The sequence below is a fragment of the Nothobranchius furzeri genome, chromosome 4 (genome assembly GCF_043380555.1).
Source record: "Nothobranchius furzeri strain GRZ-AD chromosome 4, NfurGRZ-RIMD1, whole genome shotgun sequence".
NCBI lineage: Eukaryota > Metazoa > Chordata > Actinopteri > Cyprinodontiformes > Nothobranchiidae > Nothobranchius > Nothobranchius furzeri.
Genome location: NC_091744.1, coordinates 78,351,990 through 78,375,406, shown reverse-complemented (window position 1 = coordinate 78,375,406; position 23,417 = coordinate 78,351,990). Strand labels below are relative to the sequence as shown.

General features: G+C 42.1%; 1 protein-coding gene across 1 annotated transcript in view; it reads right to left on the bottom strand.

Annotated features, from left to right (window-relative positions):
• LOC107389069 (neural-cadherin) overlaps positions 1–23,417 on the bottom strand; it is a 151,298-nt gene that overhangs the window by 61,144 nt on the left and 66,737 nt on the right. Inside the window, exons 7-12 of the mRNA XM_070550452.1 lie at positions 19,882–20,024; positions 18,248–18,420; positions 15,936–16,104; positions 15,194–15,364; positions 11,562–11,734; positions 6,214–6,381 (exon numbers count right to left, since the gene is read on the bottom strand). Coding sequence (XP_070406553.1) covers positions 6,214–6,381; positions 11,562–11,734; positions 15,194–15,364; positions 15,936–16,104; positions 18,248–18,420; positions 19,882–20,024 — 997 coding nt within the window. The remainder of the gene's footprint in view (positions 1–6,213; positions 6,382–11,561; positions 11,735–15,193; positions 15,365–15,935; positions 16,105–18,247; positions 18,421–19,881; positions 20,025–23,417) is intronic.

Here is a 23,417-nt window from a genome sequence, read left to right as displayed (position 1 = left end):
CGAGCAAAAGTCCTCTACTGGGTTCATGGGGCAGTGGGGACGGGACACTTTGGCAACAGCAAAACAGTGCGACAGCTCCGCCGGAGATTCTACTGACCGGGCTGCCGTCAGGACGTGGAACACCACGTTTACTAATGCGACGTCTGCACCAGCCAAAAAGGGCCTACTCAGCGCTCCCGGGGGCCGCTACAACAGTACCTGGTTGGAGCACAGATGGAACGGGTCGGGGTGGACATCCTCGGGCCCTTTCCCACTACAGAGGCTAGAAATCGCTACATTCTGGTAGCCATGGACTACTTCACCAAGTGGCCAGAAGCGTACGTGATGCCGGATCAAAGCACTGCATCTACAGCTCAGTGGTTGGTGGACGAGATGTTCTCTCGTTTTGGAGTACCTGAGGAGTTGCACAGCGATCAGGGGAGAAACTTTGAGATCCAGCTGTTCGGTGAGGTATGCCGGCGGTTGGGGTGACAAAGACTAGAACCACTCTGTTGCATCCCCAGAGTGACGGGCTGGTGGAACGGTTTAACTGCACTCTGGCGACTTAGCTGGCGATCCTCACCAACAAACACCAGAGAGACTGGCATTTACATTTGCCTATGGTGTTGTGGGCTTACTGCACTGCGGTGCAAGAGTCCAGCCAGAGCACTCCTGCGGCGCTGATGTTCAGGAGGGAGCTCTGGACACCAGTGGACCTGGTGTTTGGGCTGGCTCCAGAACCAGAGGTTGTGGGGGCGCCCGAACTGGATTATGTGCAACGCCTAAAGGAGCGGATGGAAGAAGTCCACCAGCTGGCCCAAACCACCCTGCTAGTGGCTGGAGCTCACCAGAGGAGGGCGTATGACTCCAGAGCTCATGGACCCTCATTGGCTTTGGGGATAAGGTTTGGGTCTACTGACCGACTCGGAAGAAGGGCCTGTCCCCCAAACTGATGGGCCACTGGCAAGGACCCGCAGAAATTTTGGACCAGATCTCTGCGGTGGTCTCCCGGGTTCGCCTGCCTGGACGAGGTAGGCGGGTGGTCCTCCACAAGGACCGTTTGGCGCCATACCGGCCACAGACCAGGGGCAACCGGCTGCTGATGGGGCTGTGGATGGACTTGGGGGGAAACGGTGAGACCAGGGAGGCGGTGCACGCTCGGCACTTTGAAATGGGAAACTGAGGGTTGTGGGACACTTAACCCTTTTTTGGGGGGGGGGGGGGGGGGGGGCTTTGTGTCTGCCCTGCCACTGATAGGCCAGCATGGCCGCATTGTACTCTGGGGGGAGGGTAAATTGGGGTTGTTTATTCAGTTTGTGGGGTTCTGAGGGTTATTTTGTTCGGGGTTATGTTAGTGTTGTTTGTTTCAGTTTGGAGTTCACGCTGTGTTGTTCTTATCTGTTGCCTGTTGGCACCATGAGTTAAATGTATGTGTGGGGGGATGAAAAGGGGAGCCATCCGGCTATTAAAAGTGTTCTATGTCTGCTACCTGTCGACTCTTCTTTGCTGCTTCACACACACCCCGCTAGAGGGCGGCGCAGACTGCTACAATATCATACATTCAACAATAATATCACTGTAACATTTTATAACGCTAAAATTATATATTTTTTCAAACTTCTCAGTAATTATTTGTTCTTACCTAAACTGTGTGGGTTTGAATAACATGTTGGTCATGCAGCTCAAGGTCTTTTTTGCTTTGAGGAACAATTACTGAGGAGAAAAAATTAATAAAATGGAAATGAAAAGACTTTTCCTTTTGTTGTTTGAAACATTATACTAATTACACACTTATGTTATCCATTTGAGCAACAGGCCAAGTAGAGTCTGTTTTAGTCCCAATATCTTATTGCATGTGCTAACCTGAAAAGGATGGAGAACTTTATGCAAAGATTTATTGGGATTAAAAGGTAAGTGTTTATGACTCGATGGGAGCAGCCCTCAATTTCATTGTACCCTGTGCAATGACATTACAATTCTATTCTATTCTATTCTATAATATAAAAAAATATGATTTTTTTAAAATGTCTAAATTTGAAAATGTTTAAAGGGAAGCTTTGCAGTTTTGGCTTGCTTTTAGAACCCTCTAGTGTTCAGTTAGTGAAAGCAGAAGTGAATCTATCTCTTTGCTGTGCGTTATCTGGGGACGTCCCATTCCGATATTGATATCGGCCCCAAAACACTGTATCGTATTATGTCGGACTGCATCAAAAATTTCCAATATTAGCAGTATGTTCAGCTTCAAAATCCATTCTAACACAAATTCTATCCAGCCGCACCCAGATCCAGCATGCAAAGTCCACGTGATCAGAACAATGTGTGCTAGCAAAGTAGCAAGGAACAATGCCGGCCTTGGGCTGTATTTTTTGTTAAAGTCCAAAAAAGACAGTTTGGCTCAGTGCAACACTTGTCATGCACAAGTTTCCTGTGGTGGAACAGAACCGGGGAAAATGAATACGTCCAACGTCATCGTGCATTTGAAGCAGGATCACAAAACATTGCATGAGGATTTTCGCAGTGTGTGAAATTGAAACTTTAGAAACTGAACTTGTAGCGGTTGGTCAGAGAACAATATTGTGTTTTTTTTCCTTGTGTCCCTAACCTCAGCCGTTCACCTTTATGCAACCAAAGGTTACTAAAAAATTGGCCAGTTTTTTACTTTTACTTAATGTTGCTGGCTTTGTTTTTTGTTTGAGTAAAATCACTTGATCAAATCTTTTATACATTCCACACTATGAATCAGGTAAATGTATGTATGATTTGTGCTGATATCAGATTGGATTGATATTGGTATCGGTCATTACAGAAGGCTGAGATTTCGGTATCATACAGAAGGGATAAAAGTTGTATCAGGACTTCCCTAGCGTTATCCCTATTGTATGCATCTCAGCCAGCTCCACAAGGGAGAGACGCACCCGCACGGACAAACATTTTGCCTTCAGACTTCTCCGTCACCTGGAGAGTGTTGCAAAGTAATTCCTTGCCAGGACAGCAAAGGGCACATCAGTTTTCTGGGGTATACTGTCATGTATCCGGTCCAAGATAGTGCATTTACTATTGTGTTTTATACTTCAGAGACTTTGCAACATGGACTAATTTGTCTCTCGTTCACCATTCACCTGTATCTGCCACTAGATATCTTTGGCTCTCTTTTGATTTTTTGGAGGGGTAACTCTGAAGTAGGGCTGCAACAAACGATTATTTGGATAATCGATGAATCGGATGGGGTCTCGACACGATTAATCGATTAATCGGATTACATGGGGACATTTTTAAAAACTGCTAGGGAAACGTTATTTCTCTCCTTCCTTCACTTTATTAAACACAACATTATTAGAAAACAGTTCAATAGCAGAAAAACAACATGCCATCACCTAAATTGTCTTATAAGGTGTATAGACAGAGACCCTAAGCTACACCTATCTGTGACCTAAAATGCTTGGTCCAAGTTAAACAGCTTAAAGAGCAAGTCAACCCCTACCAGAGTCTAACTCCACTCCCACTTCATGTTTGAAAAATGCAACATGTGCTGTTGCCTGGCAGACCGAGAGGGCGGAGCCGCTAACAAATACACACACACTCAGGCTCACGACAGCATTGTGACATCATAATGTACCAGTTTACATCATAGCATACTTCTTAGCCAATAGCGGTGGCAGATTTAAATTAAAATACAGTGCAGAGTTTTTACCTGACAACGGCACAACACTGCCAGTTTTAGGCAGAATATTTAAATTTTAACTAAGATGCACTGAAGTGCCAAATTATTGACGACACGTGTCTGCAGCACGATTAGACTCTCATTTAGTTTATCAGCAAAAAAAATGTTTATTTGGGGGTGACTTGCTCTTTCAGGGGAATTCTCATCTGTTTTGTTTGATCTCATCTGTAGATATTTATTATAACTGGGGATGTCAAACAACTAATTTTTAAATGTAATTAAACATTGGCTGTGAATTAATCAAAATTAATCACTACTTCCAAAAATGACTGAAAAAATACCAAATAAAACAAAAGTAAATGAATGCCGCCCTCCTTGTGATGATGCCCTGGGCAACTGCCATAAAGTCACATCAAGAAATGCTGCTGATCATTCCAATGATCCCAAATAGACTCACATTAGGCCACATGAAAGCAACTGAACCCAAAAATATATTAACCAGTATATAACTGCACTCTCACACAACACGCCTGCAGCAAGAGTTGGTACTTCTCCATCCCTTTTAAAAGCGTTTTCGCTTCCCAGGACATTGTGGTTGTAGAACCACATGGCCCCGGTGTGATCAACCAGTTTCTGCGGGAATGTGACGGCGGAACCGGTTTGCAGCACCACCCCCCCCCCCCCCCCCCCCCGTTTATCTAATAGCGTCGCGCTTACGATTTTATAGACTTTTTTTTACGAGCTTAGGGCATGTCTAGCCTGTGTAATAATCCGGGGCTTGGGTGAATCACTTTTGAAAAGTTTTTAACTTACCTGGACATATAGCTCTCTCCCTCCTCGCTGATGATCATGCTTGCGTTTAAGATGCTGCACCGTAGTACTCCCGTGCCATGCTAAGTCTGACCTACAAACGTTGCAGGTAATGAATGTCTTCGCCTGATTTAACTGAAAATGCTTCCAAACTTTAAAAGTTTTTACTTCCGAACACCTGCCGGCTCTCGCTTTTGGAAGAGTTGCGCAACACAACGAATCGATGACGCAATTCGTTGCCAACGCTTTTAGTAATCGATTTTCATCGAATTAATCGATTCATTGTTGCAGCCCTACTCTGAAGTGCTTTTTTTCCCTCCACCTAAACCATTCCTCATGTAAACCCCTCTTATCTCTCTTAAGGTAGCGCGACTCAGGTTGCGAATGACCAGTCATCAATTCTTGTTATGTGTCTTGCCCATGTATGTCTGATCTCTGAATTGTGTGTACTGAAACTCTAATTTCCCTCTGGGTTAATAAAGTATTGATTGATTGATTGATTGATTGAAATTGGATGTGAGTTACAGGGATTCGTAAGAGCGCCATTTGAAATTCTGCACAATGAAGAAACAAAATAAATATGTAAATTAGAAACCTCAGGGTTAAAATAGTGGTGAGCCCTAAATTTAGGACCCAAATGGCTGATCTCCCCTGCTTCTAGTGAAATGCCAGCTGAGCTAGTTTTTACTTAGCTCTAGCTTCACACTCAACTGCTCTGAGCTTCTAAAGATGATTATTATTCTAGGCTTAAAGGAATAATGTTGCATTTTTGTGCTTTTTCTTACCGACAGTAAAATGACACCACCCTCATCTCTGTGTGAGCGAGAGCTCCAAGGCGATTAGCTTAGCTTAGCATAAAAGCCGGTAACAGAGTTAATCTGGTAAAACAAATGAGATACAATTTGTTAATTCGTGAGCTTGGGGACTGCTGTTAGGCCTTTTCTTTTTTAAACTTTACACAAAGCATGCTTAGCTGTTTTTGCATGCTTTGTTTGAGCTCAGAAAGCTAGCAGCAGATTTTAGAGTCACATTTAAAATATTTGTAATCTCTGGAAGTAAGAAAATAAAACTAAATGAAAAAGTTGTTTGTTTTTCTTTGCTCATGGAACATGCTAGAAACAGGGTCAGATTGTGTTTTTTGGTCTTAAAAATCTTGACCCATTTATTTTACTGACTGATGAACGAATAAAATAAAATAAATTATCTCAAGTGCCCTTATAAGTCAAAGTGTCTCCTTTATTCAAGATGTTTAAAGAAAAAAAGGTTTTACGTTCTTTGGATTGATGGCTTTATATTTTTTTACATCAAAGACAATTTTTAATAAACTGAATTTGCCTGGAGTTGTGAAACTTGATTAGCACATGAGATTCTGTCAGCTTCCTGCTACAGCATCAAACTAAAACACGTTTTACTTTTTGCTCCTTGTACCAACAAATGTTCAAAGAATGGTGTGAACACATAGAGGGCATCGTGTATAAATAACACCCGTGCACTGCACTTTTCAGTAAGCACACACCCTTTGATTAAAAACAGCAACCCTAAATACCAACTAAATCAAGCAGCACAAATATATATACATATATATATATATATATATACATATATATATATATATATATATATATACATATATATATATATATATATATATACATATATATATATATATATATATATATATATATACATATATATATATATATATATATATATATATATATATATATACATATATGTATAAGTGCAGAAACAAGATACCGTACCACTATGGGTGTGTCTCTGGCAGTGTTCTCAGGTATGACGACATTGTAGCTGTCTTTTTCCCACTGAGGGGGCTGGTTCTTCACATTAGTGATGGTGACGGCAAGCTCTACAGAAGTGCTGCGGTTTCCTCCGTCTGTGGCCACGATGTCCCGTGTGATGTAAGTCCTCTGAGGGAATAAAGAAAAAATCAGTGTTTTCAACAAACATAAGGAAGGTATTACTGATGCAGCTCCACTGAGCACATTCTGCAGCAGTTCTTGTGCTTCTGTGCATGCTAAAGATCTATAAAGTTACAAAACCCAAAGTCTGAAAATGTCCTGCTGAAGACACAACTTTAGAAATACATGTTTTGAGAGAGTACAACTTTTTTCTTAAGTTATAATAGTTTTATGGTCTGTACCAAATATGTTGGTGAAGTTCCTCAAGCAAAATCCCTCTCACATGAAGCTATTTTCAGCCATGCTATTCTTTACAGTTTAAGTACCTTCCAGGATGAGTCGTTTCAGGACTCTGTAACTTTAAGACAACAGGCCACACCTACCCGTCCCTCACTCAGGCTGCTATTAGCAAAGACACTCTGATATTCAGCAGCTCTCTCTTGCAGTTGAGAGGTGGTTCAAATCTACTTTCCCTGTTTGTGATGTCACAAACAGGGACTTTTTGAAATGGCTTGCTTTAGGCATTCATTCCTATAACCAAACACTAAGACACTGCATATGGTTCACTTTTGATGTGTTTATAGAGGCAGTAAAGACCCACAAGGCAGCATTTTATTTGCCTGCCCTGTTGGTAATGCAATTCATGTGTATACAAAATTAGTCTCACCATTATTCTTACCTTGCTGCATGTTTAATTTTATTTTTCTAATGAATTTGACCTAACATTTGGCTTCCCATTGTTTCTACTGTGCAAACTCTGGCTCCAAAAAATACCACATGGCAGCACTTTGAAGCAAAGGAGGAAGATGAAGATGCCACGTCTTATGTAGCTGGAAGAGTGGAAGAGTAAAGCCGGGCGTACACTGTGCAACTTTTTCACTTTTTTGAGCCGATTTTCCACTCGTGCGAGAATCCACAATATCGGGGCGAGTTTTGCACTGAGCGTCGTGTAGTGTACAGAGGGTTACGAGAGGCGATTAACACCAAGTGACCAGCTACCGATCAGCAGTCGTGAGCTCGCACGGACTTCTGGCGTGTTTAATATTTCGCTCGTCCCTCGTGAGGGTATCGCACTGTTGAAGCGGCGCTGCGAGCAGCTGCAACCCAAAAAGTACCAGAACTGCTCACGGCGCATGCTCAATCCTGCATCAACGCCGCTCGCTCGCTATTTCCCTAATAACACACATTGTACGTTTTTATTTCTACACGTTTTTTTACTTACAAAGATTGTCAAGAAAGTGTGTTTGTCGTGTTCATGTCAAATTAAACTGATCATAAAACACAGATTTACTTTCTTTATTTCGTTTTCCTCATCCAACCCCCATAAATCCCTGTGTGTCCCCCTGCAGCACTCCCGAAGGACAACAGGCAAAACAACACAAAGAAAGTCTGACATGTTGTGTAAAAACTGCTATTGTTGGCATATTTTTAGGTCCGACGTGTTGCTACCAGACGTACAGTGTGAGCAGTCAGGTCGCATCCGAGAACTGGGTCGTACAGTGGGAGCACATGGCTCGTGAGATCTGCTCTGCGAGGAAGTCGTACAGTTTGAGCTGAAGCTGAGTGCTACAAGTGAAAAAGTCGCACAGTGTCCGCCCGGCTTTAGACTAAAATAAGAAGGACCAACTACCAACCCTAACCCTATTAATCAGCAGAGGTAATCAGACAGTGACCTTGAGTCTTGTGGAAACAAAACAAGCTGACAGGCTTTTGTCATTAAAAGTTTCTTTTGTCACACATATTAATTCTTACATAAATAATTGGAATTCTCGTTATAAGAAAAAACAAACAAATCTTTTAACATGCAACAAGACAAATATTTGCTAGATCCACACAGGAATTCTTGTTTGTTTTCAATAAAATTTTGTCAAACGTGAAACAAAACAATTTGAAAACAGATGCAAAAAGTCCCGCAGTGTTCAGTTTGAGGTCTATTACTTGTTTGCAGAAGTAAACACAAACCTTTCTGGTAAAAACTGATCTTTAATGGTAGAATGTGTTTCTCCATTTTACCAATCTAGCATGTTTCTGCCTCATAGCTTCATACTTACACAGATCACACATTTCATAGACACAGAGGCAACCTCGTAACACATCTCACGCATACAATACCCACAATCTATCACACATCTTTCTGTCCTTCTTGACCATTTAGTTATTAAAGTAAAGCCATATCATGCTTTCGTCAATCAATTTCCCTCTGGGATTCATAAAGTATTTTTGAATTTGAATTGAATTGAATTGCTACATTTCTGTGCTAAATGATAATCTAAAGCCAATATGAATTTTATCTGCTTGAAGAATGGGAGTTGTGCAAATTCAGCTCCAAACTTTGATGGACTGTCTGTTAAAAAGCAAAATATGTAAATGATTTCAGCATCTAATATTGAGGAATAGATTTCACCTCATTGATGATTTCTGAAAGAATCTGGCATAAAGTTTGAGCGCTCTGGCTTGGAAGGACTGAGACATCATCAGAAGATGCTTTTTTAACCATCCCGACACTTTCATGTAACACAAATGAATCTGCTGACAGCAGAATCTTCCAAAACAGCGTTCTGTGTGAATTATTTAAATGTCCGTGCCTATTCTTGCCTCACTCTTGACTTGGAGGGTTTTTTTCTCTTCCTTGCTGGCATACAAGTAAAAATAGAGTGGCATTAAATCCAGGCATGAGTTATATATCCCTACTCTAATCCTTAAAGGTTAAAATTGATTAACACATTAAAGGTCAAAGGGGTTTGTTGCTGTTTTTTAAAATAAAAATTAAATGAGAAAAAAGTTTTTCTTTTTTGGGGTAAATGTTCAAAGTTAAGTTCACCTGTCAAAATAAAAGTCAGGACAACATCCAAAGCTAAAAAATAAAATTATTTGTTCTGCTGGTACACCTAAACCTTGTGTTGAAAAAAACAAAACAAAACAAAAATGTGTTTTGTCTGAATCTAATAAAAGGTCTCAGAGTAACACAAGAAAATAGTGCAAGAAGTCAAAATCGACCTTTGTGGATGCTGGCTCTGCAGGAGGTTAATCTACAGTTCAGGTTGCAGACACGTTGGTCTCCTTTTGTGAATGGGGTGTAATTGAATAAGCCAAAAAGAAAGTTAAATTTGACTTAGTAAGTGAAGCATGTTTCTTTAAGAGGTCATTGAAGTGTTTGAAGCTGCTTATCTGACTGAGACGGTGTGAAACACTGACATTTAATTTAAACCGTGATGGAGCGCGAGAAACGCTTCTACATGTCTGCACATTCTTTCATTTTATTGTGTTTGTTGTAAATGCAGCCACACCATTTTTCGTAATGAAAATATGTTTAAATAAAACTCATATTGTCAAACTGCCGCATCACCTGCGTTGACCTGAGTGCACATCATTGTGCAAGAAGAGACCTCCTTTAGTTCCAGACTTACATTCATGCCTTGCCAATTTTCCCGACTTTTTACTTAATATTTGTGAACATCCTGCAAAGCCTAAAAGCCAGAACAAAGATTGCAATCTGCGCTTTTCGATGTGGACCCAGGAGCTGCTGCTTCTAAAGAAATGAATGTCTGACCGACTTTGTGGCAGCATCCAACAAAGGTTTCAAATTAAATTTGCATTAATAGTATCTTATCTCACCTAGAACACATGAAGGAGTCTGGAAACTGTCACGCCAGCCTTTCATCCTCTGCACCGAATCAGCGGTGGAGCTGCACCTACTGTACAGTGTTTTGACACTCCATGAGTCAGGCTCAGGCGGCACTGCCTTACAGTAGGACATAGAAATATCTGCCTTTGTTCTGCAGCTTTTCCTCATATTCCACCTAAAACACTGAGCATAAACGGAGGAATGTGCCTGATGTTACAGCGTGGTGTTAAAATGAAGATTTAATACCGATTAAATCTGAAACTGATGAAGAAAAAAAATCAAAACAGAGCACTGCCTCCGACCGGCTCGGACGTTTAACATTTAATGAAGAGCTTTTATAATTTCAGCTCGGGTACAAAGATTGTGGGATGATTGGAATAGCTTGTGAAACGGTCCTGAAATATGCAGCAGCCTTGGTTGGTGGTGGTTTTTAGGTTTTACACTTTCAATTTTGCATGAAGTTAGTGGGGAATTCATGAAGTCAATATTGCCATAAACTTCATACAACCGAGCGCTAAAAAAGGGTGATAAATAATAAACAACCCTATGCTGCAAAAGTAAGCGTCTACCTAAAGAACAATGCTGTTTTTGAATACCCGAGGAAAGGAAAAGAAGAGGAGAGGTGATAGGCCACAGAGAGTCAACATGCTTATGGAAAATGTAAACAAAATGTGTTGGATCATTCACCCTGACGCAGTAAATCACCCAGGATGCACCAGCAGGAAGTAGAGCGCAGCCCAATAAAACCTGCAGCAACTTTTACCCTCACAATAATGATTTAGGACAAACACAATTATGATTTGAAAATGAGTCAAACCAGGATTTTATTTTTCTTCAGTTAGGAAAATAGCTTATTCTAATGTTTTGTTTTGTTTCAGGAAATTGTTGCATTAGGTAAAATGTTCCAGTTATCAAAGTGCTGAAAACAGCCTAAAATCACACTGTTTCACAATGGTTCTCTTATAAATTGTTTGAATGATAAATTATATCAAACAAAAGTAAACACTCCAATGCAATCCATCAAAGCCAGAGCCATCGCACTGAAAAGAGTTCCAGTGTGTAATGACTGGTTTCTTTAAACTGCAAGCCATCTATTAGAAAAGCCATCTACTGCAGACTAGAGGATCTTTATCCAGTTTTAAATCATAGTCTTTTATTGCTGAGTATTGTGTGGTAGCTTCACATTTAACCACAGGAATCACTGACAGTTAAAATGTGTTTTAAATAATATGTTTGGCTCCAATCTGTTTTCTTCTTCTTCTTCCTCCTCCTCTCGCTTTTATTTTTTCCTCGGCAATATTTCCCACACGCAGCACCTCTGGGTGCAGACGTACCGCAAAGAGGCACTTTGATGTGGCTTGTTCATTAACTTTGTTGACACAGACCCACGGGCTACTGTCTGATGCAGCCTGGGGGGGGGGGGGGGGGGGAGAGAGAGAGAGAGAGAGAGAGAGAGAGAGAGACAGAGACAGAGAGACAGAGAGACAGAGAGAGAGAGAGAGAGAGAGAGAGAGAGAGAGAGAGACAGAGAGAGAGAGAGAGAGCCTGCTAACAGCTGACTAACCTGAGATATGGGCTGGTTGACGTAGACCCATCCAGTGACAGGGTTGACCTGCAGGTACTCGGGCTGCTCCAGCGACATGGAGTAAGTGATGGCAGCATTGGTACCGAAGTCATCATCATGAGCTGCCACGCGGAGGAAACTCGTACCAACCAAGGTGTCTTCTCTTAGGAAGTCTAGAGAGGAGAGACTCAGGTAAGTTGAGCTCTACTTCTGTTAAACTGGTGGAAACATAGTAATTTTATTGAATCTTGAATGTGGCTGAATAAAGCATAAAATGATTCAGACCAAATTTCAAGGAACTGTACCTGAATCGCTTTGAGCGGTTTATAAAAATGTGTTTGCAATAATATGGCACTTGTGACTGAAATGTCATACTATATCTGAGAGGATAGCCTGAAAATGTATAATTTATTTCAATATTAAGGCAAAAGAATATAATTTGTTTAACTGTTGTAAACTTCTTTTTATTTGAATAATTGTGATTTCCACCAGAGGCGTAAAGCCTGAGTCATGCTTCTGCGTCCGCGCGGGGACACGCAACGCCATTATTAGGTCCTTGCGGGCCTGCTGGAGAGCTCCGTAAGGACGTACGGAGTCGAGCTCTCTTTTCTAAACATCCGTCCATCGAGACGGAGAACGCAAGCTTGTGATTGGTCAGGGCACCGCTGTCGTCTACATCGCCACCATTGCGCCTTCAAAAACAAAGCGAGCAGCGGATACCTAGTGGCAGACACGGAGCAGCTTGAAGAATGCCTCACGAAAAAACTCTAAAAATATGAACGTTTAATTCCCCGTGACTGGAGGAGTGAAAAGATAGGCAGCAGGCATTTTATTTGTGGACGGAAATGACAGGAAACGTGGGTTTAGAGGTGGCGAGCGCATGAAGAGGTGGAGGAGAATGAGAGACAAATTAGTCTGTGTTAAAAAGTCTCTTATATACAAAAAAAGACAATATAAACACACCATCTTAGACCGATACATGACAGAATACCACAGAACAGCGCTACGCCCTCTGTTGTCCTGGCGGGGAACTGCTTTGCAACACTCTCCAGGAGACGGAGGAGGGCAAAACATCTCCGTCCGTGCGTGTGTGTCTCTCCCTTTTGGAGCTGACGGAGAAGCATGACTCAGGCTTAAGTTGTGTGTAATTTTCCTCACAAGCATGGTGGCTCCTCCCTTCCCACCAGGAGCATTACAGATGCAAAACATCAGCAAAAACGTTCCACACAGGGGTCACGGAAGAATTTGCAAGACCACATGATTTTGAAAGTTCACATGGTAATTAGAAAGTAGATGGCAACAGGCATCCAAAAGGTGTGTGGTTTATTTCCTGTTCTTTTTACCTCGTTTCACCAGTAATTTTTTTTTTTTTTTTTTTTTTACTGGTTAAGCAACAGGAAATCTATATGTGTCTTTTATTTTGAAAGTGACCAAATGTTTGACGCTGTTTTTGTGTGTTTGACTTCCTGTCTGGCCCAATCTGATCTGTTGAGTTTTTCACGTTCTAGAAGCGTAGCTCCAAAAACAGACTTGAAGCTTAAATTTAGCGGAGGACTAAACACTACGCTTCTGCGGCGAATCAAAACACGCTGCTTTGCAGCCATTAAGACACATCGACTATAAAGGTAGCTTCTTTAAAACTTTTTGTTATATGCTTTTGGTGCTTCTCTTCTAATTCCCTAGTTTTTCTGTTCTTATCTTGTACAGAGTAGCACAGTTTCTGTTTTTTACCTTGTTTGCTGACAGTTTCAGTGTCTCACAGTCATCCTCATGAGAGCTTCAGTTGTTTATCCGCGGGCAGTAGGGGACGATGTCACCCTCTACTGCCCACACCTTCCCTGCTGATCACCATCCCTATAGTTTACCCTATAGGGATGGAGTTTACACCCTGGATCATTCATGGGACCTGGTGATCATCCCCCACTGGCCGCGGATAAACAGCGGAAGTGATGCCGTCAACACCGGCGAGGCTCTGATGATGGGAACTGTGTCACACCAAAACTGTCAGCGAGCAAGGTAAAAAACCAACACATTCTCACTCCCAGCGCGTGAAAAACAAACGCTTGGTCAGCCACCCTCCACGTCAGACCCCTGACGTCAAAAGTACCCTTTTTCGTTACTTATGTGCAAAAAGGGTTTTTTCCCTTTTCTGACTGCAGATCCCAATGCAGCGTTACACTGACGCGATGGGATGTCCGCTGATGCGGCACCGAAACAGCTCATTTAACCGCACCTAAACCTTAACGTTTTGCTATTTATAACCTTCCCCTCACCCTCATCCTAACCTTAACCCTCTTGCTACCTAAAACGTTACTCTCACTGTGATCAAGTGTTTGTTTCCCATGCATTCTGACTCTGACAGTCGGAGTCTGACTGTGAATTTTCGTATTTGCCGCCCAAGGGGAACGTTAGAACATCCCATCTGGCGAGGGGGAGGTTACAGATACCCTCTACTTTTAACCTCCACTGTGGTAGTTGAAACCTCCCCCTCGCGTTGGCTCGGACCAAACTCGACCAATGACGAGGCGGCTCCCGCCATTCACTTCATAGAGCCGCTTTTAGAGCGACCGACACATCACTAACGTGTTCGCTAGCAAGATGGTTAAGGTTAGGATGGGGTGAGGGGAAGGTTCAATAAGAGGATAAGGTTAGGGTGAGGTACAATGAGCTTGTTTGGTGCCCTAGCTGCGGCCATCCCATAACGTCAGTTTTATGCTGCATTGGGATCTGCAGTCAGAAAAGGGAAAAACCCCTTTTCGCACATAAGTAACAAAAAAAGGCACTTTTGGCGTCAGTGATCTGAGGCGGAGGGTGGATGACTAAGCGTTTGTTTTTGTCGCGCTGGGAGTGAGAATGTGTTGAAAAAACAGAAACATTGCTAATTCCATGCTGTAGTTCTTTTTTAAAACACAGAACAGTTCTGTTACCTGTTTTCCCGCTACGTTTCGTTTGGAGGAAGTTTGCAGCCGCAAACGAAATGTAGCGGGAAAACAGGTAACAGAACTGTTCTGTGTTTTAAAAAAGAACTACAGCATGGAATTAGAAATACAACACAGCAAGAGCACACGTAAGATGTTCAGAGAAACATTGCTACTCTGTACAAGATAAGAACAGAAAGCTAAGGGATTATAAATGTGGTTGTTAGCGGTGTACTACACTTTGTGGCCGTTACGTTATGCCACCCCGCTTACCCATCTGTTGGAAAGCCAAAGACTAGTTGTTAGCTCATCTCCCATGCTTTCGTTCTTTTTAAACACAGAAACAGTTTTGTTTACCTGTTTGGTAGCTACAGTTTCGCCGACGGCTGCCGTCGGCGAAACTGTAGCTACCAAACAGGTAAACAAAACTGTTTCTGTGTTTAAAAAGAACGAAAGCATGGAATTAGAAAGACACAGCAAGAACACACCTAAGATGTTAGCTCATCTGTTTGATCAGAGATAAAATCTGAAGTCGTCAATAGGTTATCCACAACAGCGAAGGGATCAAATGTTTTTTACTTTTCCACAGAAACCCATTTCAAATATCCCAAGCCATCCATTTAATTTGTGTCCATTTCCATCTCGTTTCGGGGCTCTGCCTTTGCTGTAGTGCAGGCATTTTCATTTCATGCATAAAATTTCTCCAATACTTACACTCATAGCGCAAATTCTCAAACTTGGGGCTGTTGTCATTCTGGTCCAATATCTGAACGGTGAGCTGACAAATGCCGATGAGCGGCTCCTCAGCCCAGTCAGTGGCCGTTACTGTAATTGAATACTCTCTCTGGCGCTCCCTGTCGAAGCGCCTGGCTGTCACAATCACTCCTGTAAAAAGTCAGAACCATAATCAAGCCCCTTCATCAACCCCCGGGCAAATAGACACACATGATTACTTATGAATTCAGTCATCCATTCAGCCATTTTTCCAATTCTCCCAATTGAGTCCATCCATCCATCAATCCATAAACGAAGACAAGTAAACAATTATGGATTTATTCGGGGTAATTTGTGCGTTCCTTTGAAGTGCACCGACTTTGTTATTAATTCTTGAGATCAGGAAGATAGAGCTTGAGAGAAAATGACTGACGGAATAACATCAAGATTCCAAAATAGCTTCTCCTTTATAATGTATAATCTTTTTTTTTAAAGACACAAACAAGGCTTGACTAGATTGAATGAATTGCTGCTCAATTTCAAAGATTTGACATTTGACCTGTATCCATGTGAATTATTACTTTCATGTGCATGTTGTGAATATTTCATCTCACATCTCTCTTCTGTCATATAACGTTTATGTCTTAAAGTGCTCATCATTGATGTCGGCTACAGGACACTTCTGCCTTTCTCATATAGAAACGAGGCCAGTTTTGCCCCCAACAACCCGTGACTTCTCTACCTGAGTCTGGATGGATTCTGAAGGCAGGCATGGCGCTGTCTCTGTGCATTAAGCCGTATTTGACTTTTCCATTTGCTCCCTCATCTGCATCCTCCGCATGCACTTGCAACACAAAAGTCCCCGCTGGCTGGTTCTCCAGCACTGAAGCCTGCTCACGGTATTGCTGGCACTGAGATAAGGAGAGGGTCACAATGAAATACTAATAAAAAAAGATAATAAATACAGATAAAAAATGTAAAGTCAGGGTGTGTTACATTAATGAGAATGCATGGATCAAAGAAAACAAACTCATTAAGTTGAAGGTCAGAACCCACTCTGCACAGGGACAGAGTACATCAGCACAATGCAACAGATTCAGTACAGCACATCTGAGGAAATGAGAACACTTGAACTGATTTCTTTTGAAGAGCCCACAGCAAACAGCTTTGTCTTCACGGGGAACTCAATCCAACCCCTCTAATGAACATATACCCCAGATTAGGCGAACCTCTCTGGAGTCCTTTGTCTTGTACACAAATATTAATGCAAGCTATTTATTTTTTTATTGAATGACCATGAAACACAAAAAAAGAGGACTAAAATGGATCAAAACATGCAGGAAGAAAGAACAACGCCAGGGTTTACGTGACATCATGGAACAAAGAGCAGCGCTCTAAAAACCTGCTCGCGAAAACCACGTCACATAAAACATCAGGTTAGCCGGTGTGGTTCTGAGGCGTTGCTTGATAGTTACTCAGGTTTGCAGAGTTCCCAGACTGCAGACGAGAACTCAGGAGCTCCAGCTCCGCACGACTATGTCAAGTCATTCCTCATTAAGGAGGAAGTTCATTAAAACAGGTGTAGGGTATTATGGTGATGTTGCACTTTTATTCATAAACTAATTGAAATCCCGACAGAGTGCCTAAAGATAGAGCGCGTGTGCAAGCTAATCGGAACCCATGGGAAAACAGAAGAAGAGCGGGAGAAAGAGACGGAGGGCAGGAGAACGAGGAAGCCAAGAACACAAGAGAGCTGCTGAGATGGAGGAAGGAGGAGAGTTCACTCAGACGATGAGACTGATGAGGAAAACACGGAGATAATGATCGCCCCAACAGGGAAAAAAGCTGTCATCTCATATTCCTGCATTTTGCATATTCATAAAATCTCTCCATAAACGCTTCAGCAACATGAATGTTACTTTTCAGCAGGAAAGAAATAATGATTCAGCCGCACTCAGCTTCTACTTCAATGTGAGAGGATCGTTTTTGCACCCATCTTCAGCGCGGACGCTATTTTTGTGATTATTTTAGACTACAAATGGATTTCTTTAGGTTTGAAAGGATTATGGCACAGAAACAAACACAGAGTGGTGACAAGGTGGGAGACAGTACACTCTTGTAGTTGATTTGCATATCTGTTGTTCCTGGAAACCTAAAATGGTAACATTTCACTCTGGCATCTGAGCTGGAGAATGTTCACAACAACATAATAATGAATGCTGACATTTGGAGGAGTCCATTAGAAAAGTGTTGATGACTGATATTAAAATACTGATTTTCGAGCATTTGATGAATTCTAAAACGTGAAATGAAGGGGAAAATGTGACTTTTTGTTCTAATGTTTTGAATTATTTCCACTTCTGGCACCTGGTAGTGCTGCTAACGCAACTTACAAAAAGTCGCGTTTTTCAACAGAACACTTGCCAAAAAAGAAATGCCAAAATAAACTCCTGCCTGTTGAAGCCGTAGTTTTATTTTGAAAGGGATGCTGAGTAAGAACGACGGCCGTTGCTGCCAGAATATGTGAACACCCCTTTACGTTGATCCACAAAAACAGCTGAAAATGAAGGTAAACGATGCGTCTGACTAGCATGACTAACAAATGCAGACATGTGCATACCTGCAATGTCTGCTCCATCCGAGAAAGGGTGTGGGGGGTTAGGTTTAGTGGTGCAAACCTGATGTTATTAGTCAGTTCTCAAGCACAAACGTAAACTGATCACTACTCAGATCATAATGTGCTTGTTAAAATTAGCCTGTTCAGATTAGAAAAAAGGTGTGAATGTGATAAAATTTAATTAGAGTTGTGTCGTAGCTTCAGTCAGCTCAGCACTTTTTCTGTTTGGTTTGCTGTTTTAATGACATTTTAGTTATATTTTAATTAGCACTATAGTAAAGAGTTAAGTGAATCTTTTGTGAAGTGGGAATTGGAGGAACCCGTTAGCATGAGTGGGACATGGGGACAAATACTCAAGTAATTATCTTCAAATTCATCCCTAATCTAAACAGATCAGTTAACATCTGCATCGTGTAGTTAGAGTAAAACATGCTCACCTCTTCAAATATTGGTTTGTTGTTGTTGACATCATCGACTCCGACGATGACCTGGGCGGTAGAGGTGAGAGGGTGCGGCCCACCCGATGCATTGTCATCTGTGGTCGTTACATTCAGGACATACTCCAAGCCTTGAAGCTTGGGCGGGGGAGTGGAGCGGAGCCGGATGAGGCCTACAGGGAGCTCAGACCCATTAATATACACATTATAAAATAAGTTGCATCCCAATAAAGAGTTTGGATCTGTTCCATTAGTCATTTGGCAGGAAGTTATTAGCACAGTGGCTTTGCTAGTGAGGAAGCAGCCATCAGTAAAACACAGCAGCATGCATGTGTTGTTCTAGAAATCAAAACTCAGAGCTGCACAATAAGACGGGCCACAACAAAAACCACTTTCACTTGTGATTTTGTCCTGTTTCTGATCTAATAATTGCACACTTTTCTCTAAACAAGCCCCCGCAGCTCAAGCATATTAACATGAAGTAGCAAAGACACTCTGGATGGAAGTTAGCCTAGCTCAGCAGATGCCTATTAGCTGCTCTCCTCGCCTCCTTTGTCTGTTTTCATGTAACAGTCAAGATAAAAGGTTGGATAAAAGGACGACGCATCTGAGTCAACATCTTTCTCGTCAACAGTAACCAAAAAACATCAAAGGTTGCAGGACGAGCAAGCAGCCTGTGATGTGGAGGAGGGCCGTCGAAGTGAAAACAGGGGGAGGGGTTTGTCGTTTTCTTTTTTGTTGTTTTTAACTCTTTTTGGGTTTGCGTTCATGCTTTGCAATGCACTTGAATAAAAGACAATGCAACATGCTGATACGCCTGATTTGCCTCTCTCCCATATGTAACTTGTAATTCGGACTATCCACCAACCAGAGAAGAGGTCTGCTCCTCTAATGACCACACAAAACATTGACATTACCACAACACTGCAATAGGTGAGAAGCAAGGTGCTCCACACTGTAATTCTCTCATCTTAAATGTCAACCTTGTTTTCTAGCTTGCTCTTCAAAATGTTAAATTATATAAAAGTGTGCATATAGAGAGCTGGAAGCCCTACAGTGAATTTTCAGCCACTGCAATGTATCAAACTTAGCTTTTCTTTTTTTTTTTACCCTTAAGAATACAGAGAAAAGATGGAAGGAAATATAAAGAGTCGAGATGACACAAAAGAAAGAGGAGCTGGCAAAGCATAGCCCAAAGATGGTGAGCTATGATAGAGGAGTTGTTGTGAAATTGAATTGAAAGGGTTGGGTGACAAATGTCACAGCGATTGCCACTGGTTTCGGATCAAAGGGTAAATAAAAAAGATAAACTGTGCAGTCGCCAACGTTGGAAGGCTAAAGGAACACGTGGAACGTTCCTCTCTACACCTGCCAGGAGAAAAAAAGTGTTGAATTTTCTAAATTTGGCAAGAAATCCTTATATATATATATATATATATATATGCATAATGGAGCAGCAAATATGCAGCTTTCACTATCTTACTACACTTAGTCAGAAAACAGAGGGCATTCAACTCGCACCAGTGAAGCAGGAGTAGATTAGTTTAAATTTAGTCTGTGGTCTGACGGAGAGCCTGCCAATTAGTGTGAACGGTGCAAATATGGTGTCAGGCTGCAGGAGTAGGAAATATCACCTTTCTGGCTGTCAATGACAAAGTTTCCTTCTTCGTTGCCGGCTGTTATGGAGTAAATTATCCCGTCACCATCTGGGTCTTTGGCCAGGACGGTGGCAACAAGAGTGTTGGGACCGGCGTCCTCAGAGACAAACGTCCGATATCTGCAGGAAGGGAAAGATTTAGGAATACATTAAAAAAGAAATAGGATTTTTTCTGATTAATTTACAGTTTTTGGATTGACAGTGAGAGATTAAAGGTTGTGGTTAGGTTTTCTTCTTGTTTAAACTAAATTAGAGAAAATATTCTGGGTCTTTAGTCTTCCTTTAAACTTTTTATGTCTTTTTAGTTTGATTTAAACACCTTTGGCAGCAACTACAGCCTCGCGTTCTTGGAGCTGGGATCACACAAGCTTAGCACACCTTTATTTCTGAAGTTTTAATTCATTTTGGCAAAAAAAATAATCATAAAAAGAATGTTAAAACTCATTTGGGTTGGGCAGGAAGTAGTGGAGTCCAGCCAATTTCATGTCTTTCTTGGGACGCTCCCAAAGGTTCCAAGCCAGGCTCTGGCTGCTTGCTGCAGTACTTTTACAAACGTTTCATTAGTTTGTTAAAATATAAACCTTTACACCAACTTTAGAACCTTTAGACCAGGGGTGCCCAATCCTGGTCCTGGAGGGCCGGTATCCCGCATGTTTTAGTTTGAACTAATTTCAATCAGCAACTTAAGCCTGATTCATGCTTCTCCGTCAGCTCCAACAGGGAGAGACACGTACGCACGGATGGAGATGTTTTGCCCTCATACTTCTCCGTCTCCTGGGGAGTGTTGCAAAGCAATTCCCTGCCAGGACAACAGAGGGCATAGCGCTGTTTTGTGGTATTCTGTCATGCATCCAGTGTGTTTGTATTGTGGGTTTTTTTTTTTTGTATATAAGAGACTTTTTAACACAGACAAATTTGTCTCTCATCCTCCTCCACCTCTTCATGCGCTCGCCACCTCTAAACCCACGTTTCCTGTCATTTCAGTCCACAAATAAACGCTTGCTGAGCATCTTTTCACTCCTCCAGTCACGGGGAATTAAACGTTCATGGTTTTAGAGTTTTTTCGCGAGGCATTCTTCAAGCTGCTCCATGTCTGCCGCTAGTTATCCTCGGCTCTCTTTATGTTTTTGAGGGCGCAATGGCGGCGGCGTAGATGACAACGGCATCCTGACCAATCACAAGCTTGCGTTGTCCGTCTCGACGGACGGATGTTTAGAAAAGAGAGCTCGACTCCGTCCGTCCTTGCAGAGCTCTCCGGCAGGCCCGCAAGGACGGATAACGGCGTTGCGTGTCTCCGCACTGACGCAGACGCAGAAGCATGACTCAGGCTTAAGTAACAGGCTTCTGCAGAGCCTGATGAGCTGCTGCACAGGTGTTTCAACCACTGAATCAAGTCTGTTGGAGCAGAAAATCCACAAAACCTGCTGGACACCGGCCCTCCAGGACCAGGATTGGGCACCCCTGCTTTAGACTCTGGAAAAGGTCAGAACAGCTGAATTTTCTGAATCTATAGTTTCGGTTCTGTCCTTCTGCAGAAAACATCTGTAAAGAATGTTGCTCCCAAAACCACATTTAACCGATTTCACACAGGAAAACCAACGATGTTCAAAGGAACGTTCAGACAATTTAGTCCTGATTTAACACAGTAGCTTCTCACTCAAACACCTCAGCGGGAGGTTTTCAGCTGCACACGTTTTCCAGCAGATTGATGGGGACAGGGAGCTTGCTGCACAAATACCTATTTTGCTTACAACATGTAGACATTTACAGGATGAGGCGTCTTGAGGACCGTTCTTGTTCATTTTGGTGTTTGGATGAAGTAACTCAGCTTGTTTTCAAGAGTGAGGCAGTAAACTGAAAGAACATGAAGATGTCAAATCAGCATGCTAACTCCCTCACTCGGATCTGGAAAATGTGAAGCGACTTTGAACCTCTTATTACTCTCTGATCTTCTGGATGTTTTGCAAGAGAACATGTTGAAAAGTCCACAAGATATTGAAAATAAATGTGGAAATGTATGTTTGCACCCCATGTTCAGAAGAAAATGCACGACTTAAAGGATGTTCAGTATGTGTTGCTGTGCATAATTAGGATCTAAGATCTTTATGCAGATCAGGAATCCTGGTGCCCTTTGGAACATTTTCCAACAGGGTGTCATATGTCGTGTAATGAGAAATTTCTTCTGCATAGTAATTTTACCTCAAATACCTGCTGATGGAGTGCTGCACCATATGTTTTGGTAAGATTCCCCGTCTGCATAAAAGGAATGTCTGATCCCACTCACAGAGACGAGCGTGTTACCCGTCTGTCTGCCAAAAGAGTCGTTTTATCTGACCACTCACTTTGATTTTTAGACAGCTAGATCCAGGAAGTCAGAGAAAAGTTAACTCTGAAATATAAAATACAGCACTTATCTTCTTTCCCATTTTCTATTTTTGACACAATTTTATCTCCGAGGTCTATATTCGACTCAACTTGGCTTGTTTTTCACTCACACATTGACAGTGAGAGGGTTTTATACACTCAGCAAAAATATTAACGCAACACCTTTGTTTCTGCTCTGATTTTTCATGAGATGGACTTAAAGATCTAAAATTCGTTCCAGATACACAATATTAACATTTCTCTCTAACGTTGTTCACAAATCAGTCTAAATGTGTTATAGTGAGCACTTCTGCTTTGCTGAGATAATCCATCCCACCTCACAGGTGTGCCACATCAAGATGAGACGGTTTCTGACAGTTTGTGCAGAAATTGTTTGGTTATGCAAACCAATTGTTTCAGCAGCTGTCTAAGTGGCTGGTCTCAGATGATCTTGGAGGTGAACCTGCTGGATGTGGAGGTCCTGGGCTGGTGTGGTTACACATCGTCTGCAGTTGTGAGGCCAGTTGGATGTACTGCCATATTCTCTGAAACACCTTTGGAGACGGCTTATGGTGGAGAAATGAACAACACGAGCAACAGGTCTGGTTGACATTCCTGCTGTCAGCATGCCAATTGCACGCTCCCTCAATGCTTGTGGCATATGTGGCATTTTGCTGGGAGACAAAACTGCACATTCCAGGGTGGCCTTTTATTGTGGGCAGTATAAGGTACACCTGTGCACTACTCATGATGTCAGATCAGCATCTTGATGTGGCTCACCTGTGAGGTGGGATGGATTATCTCAGCAAAGCACAGGTGCTCACTATCACACATTTAGACTGATTTGAGAACAATGTTTGAGAGAAATGGTAATATTGTGAATCTGGAATGAATTTTAGATCTTTAAGTCCATCTCATGAAAAATCGCAGCAGAAACAAAGGTGTTGTCACTGACTTGATGCAATTTGCTGGGTTCCTTATATAGGAAACTGCTGCATGGTGGCGCAGTGGTTAGCACTGTTGCCTCGCAGCACGAAGGTTGCAGGTTCGAAACTCGGCTCGGCTGCGGTCTTTCTGGGTGGAGTTGCGTGTTCTCCCCATGCATGCGTGGGTTTCCTCCGGGTACTCCGGTTTCCCCCACAGATCACA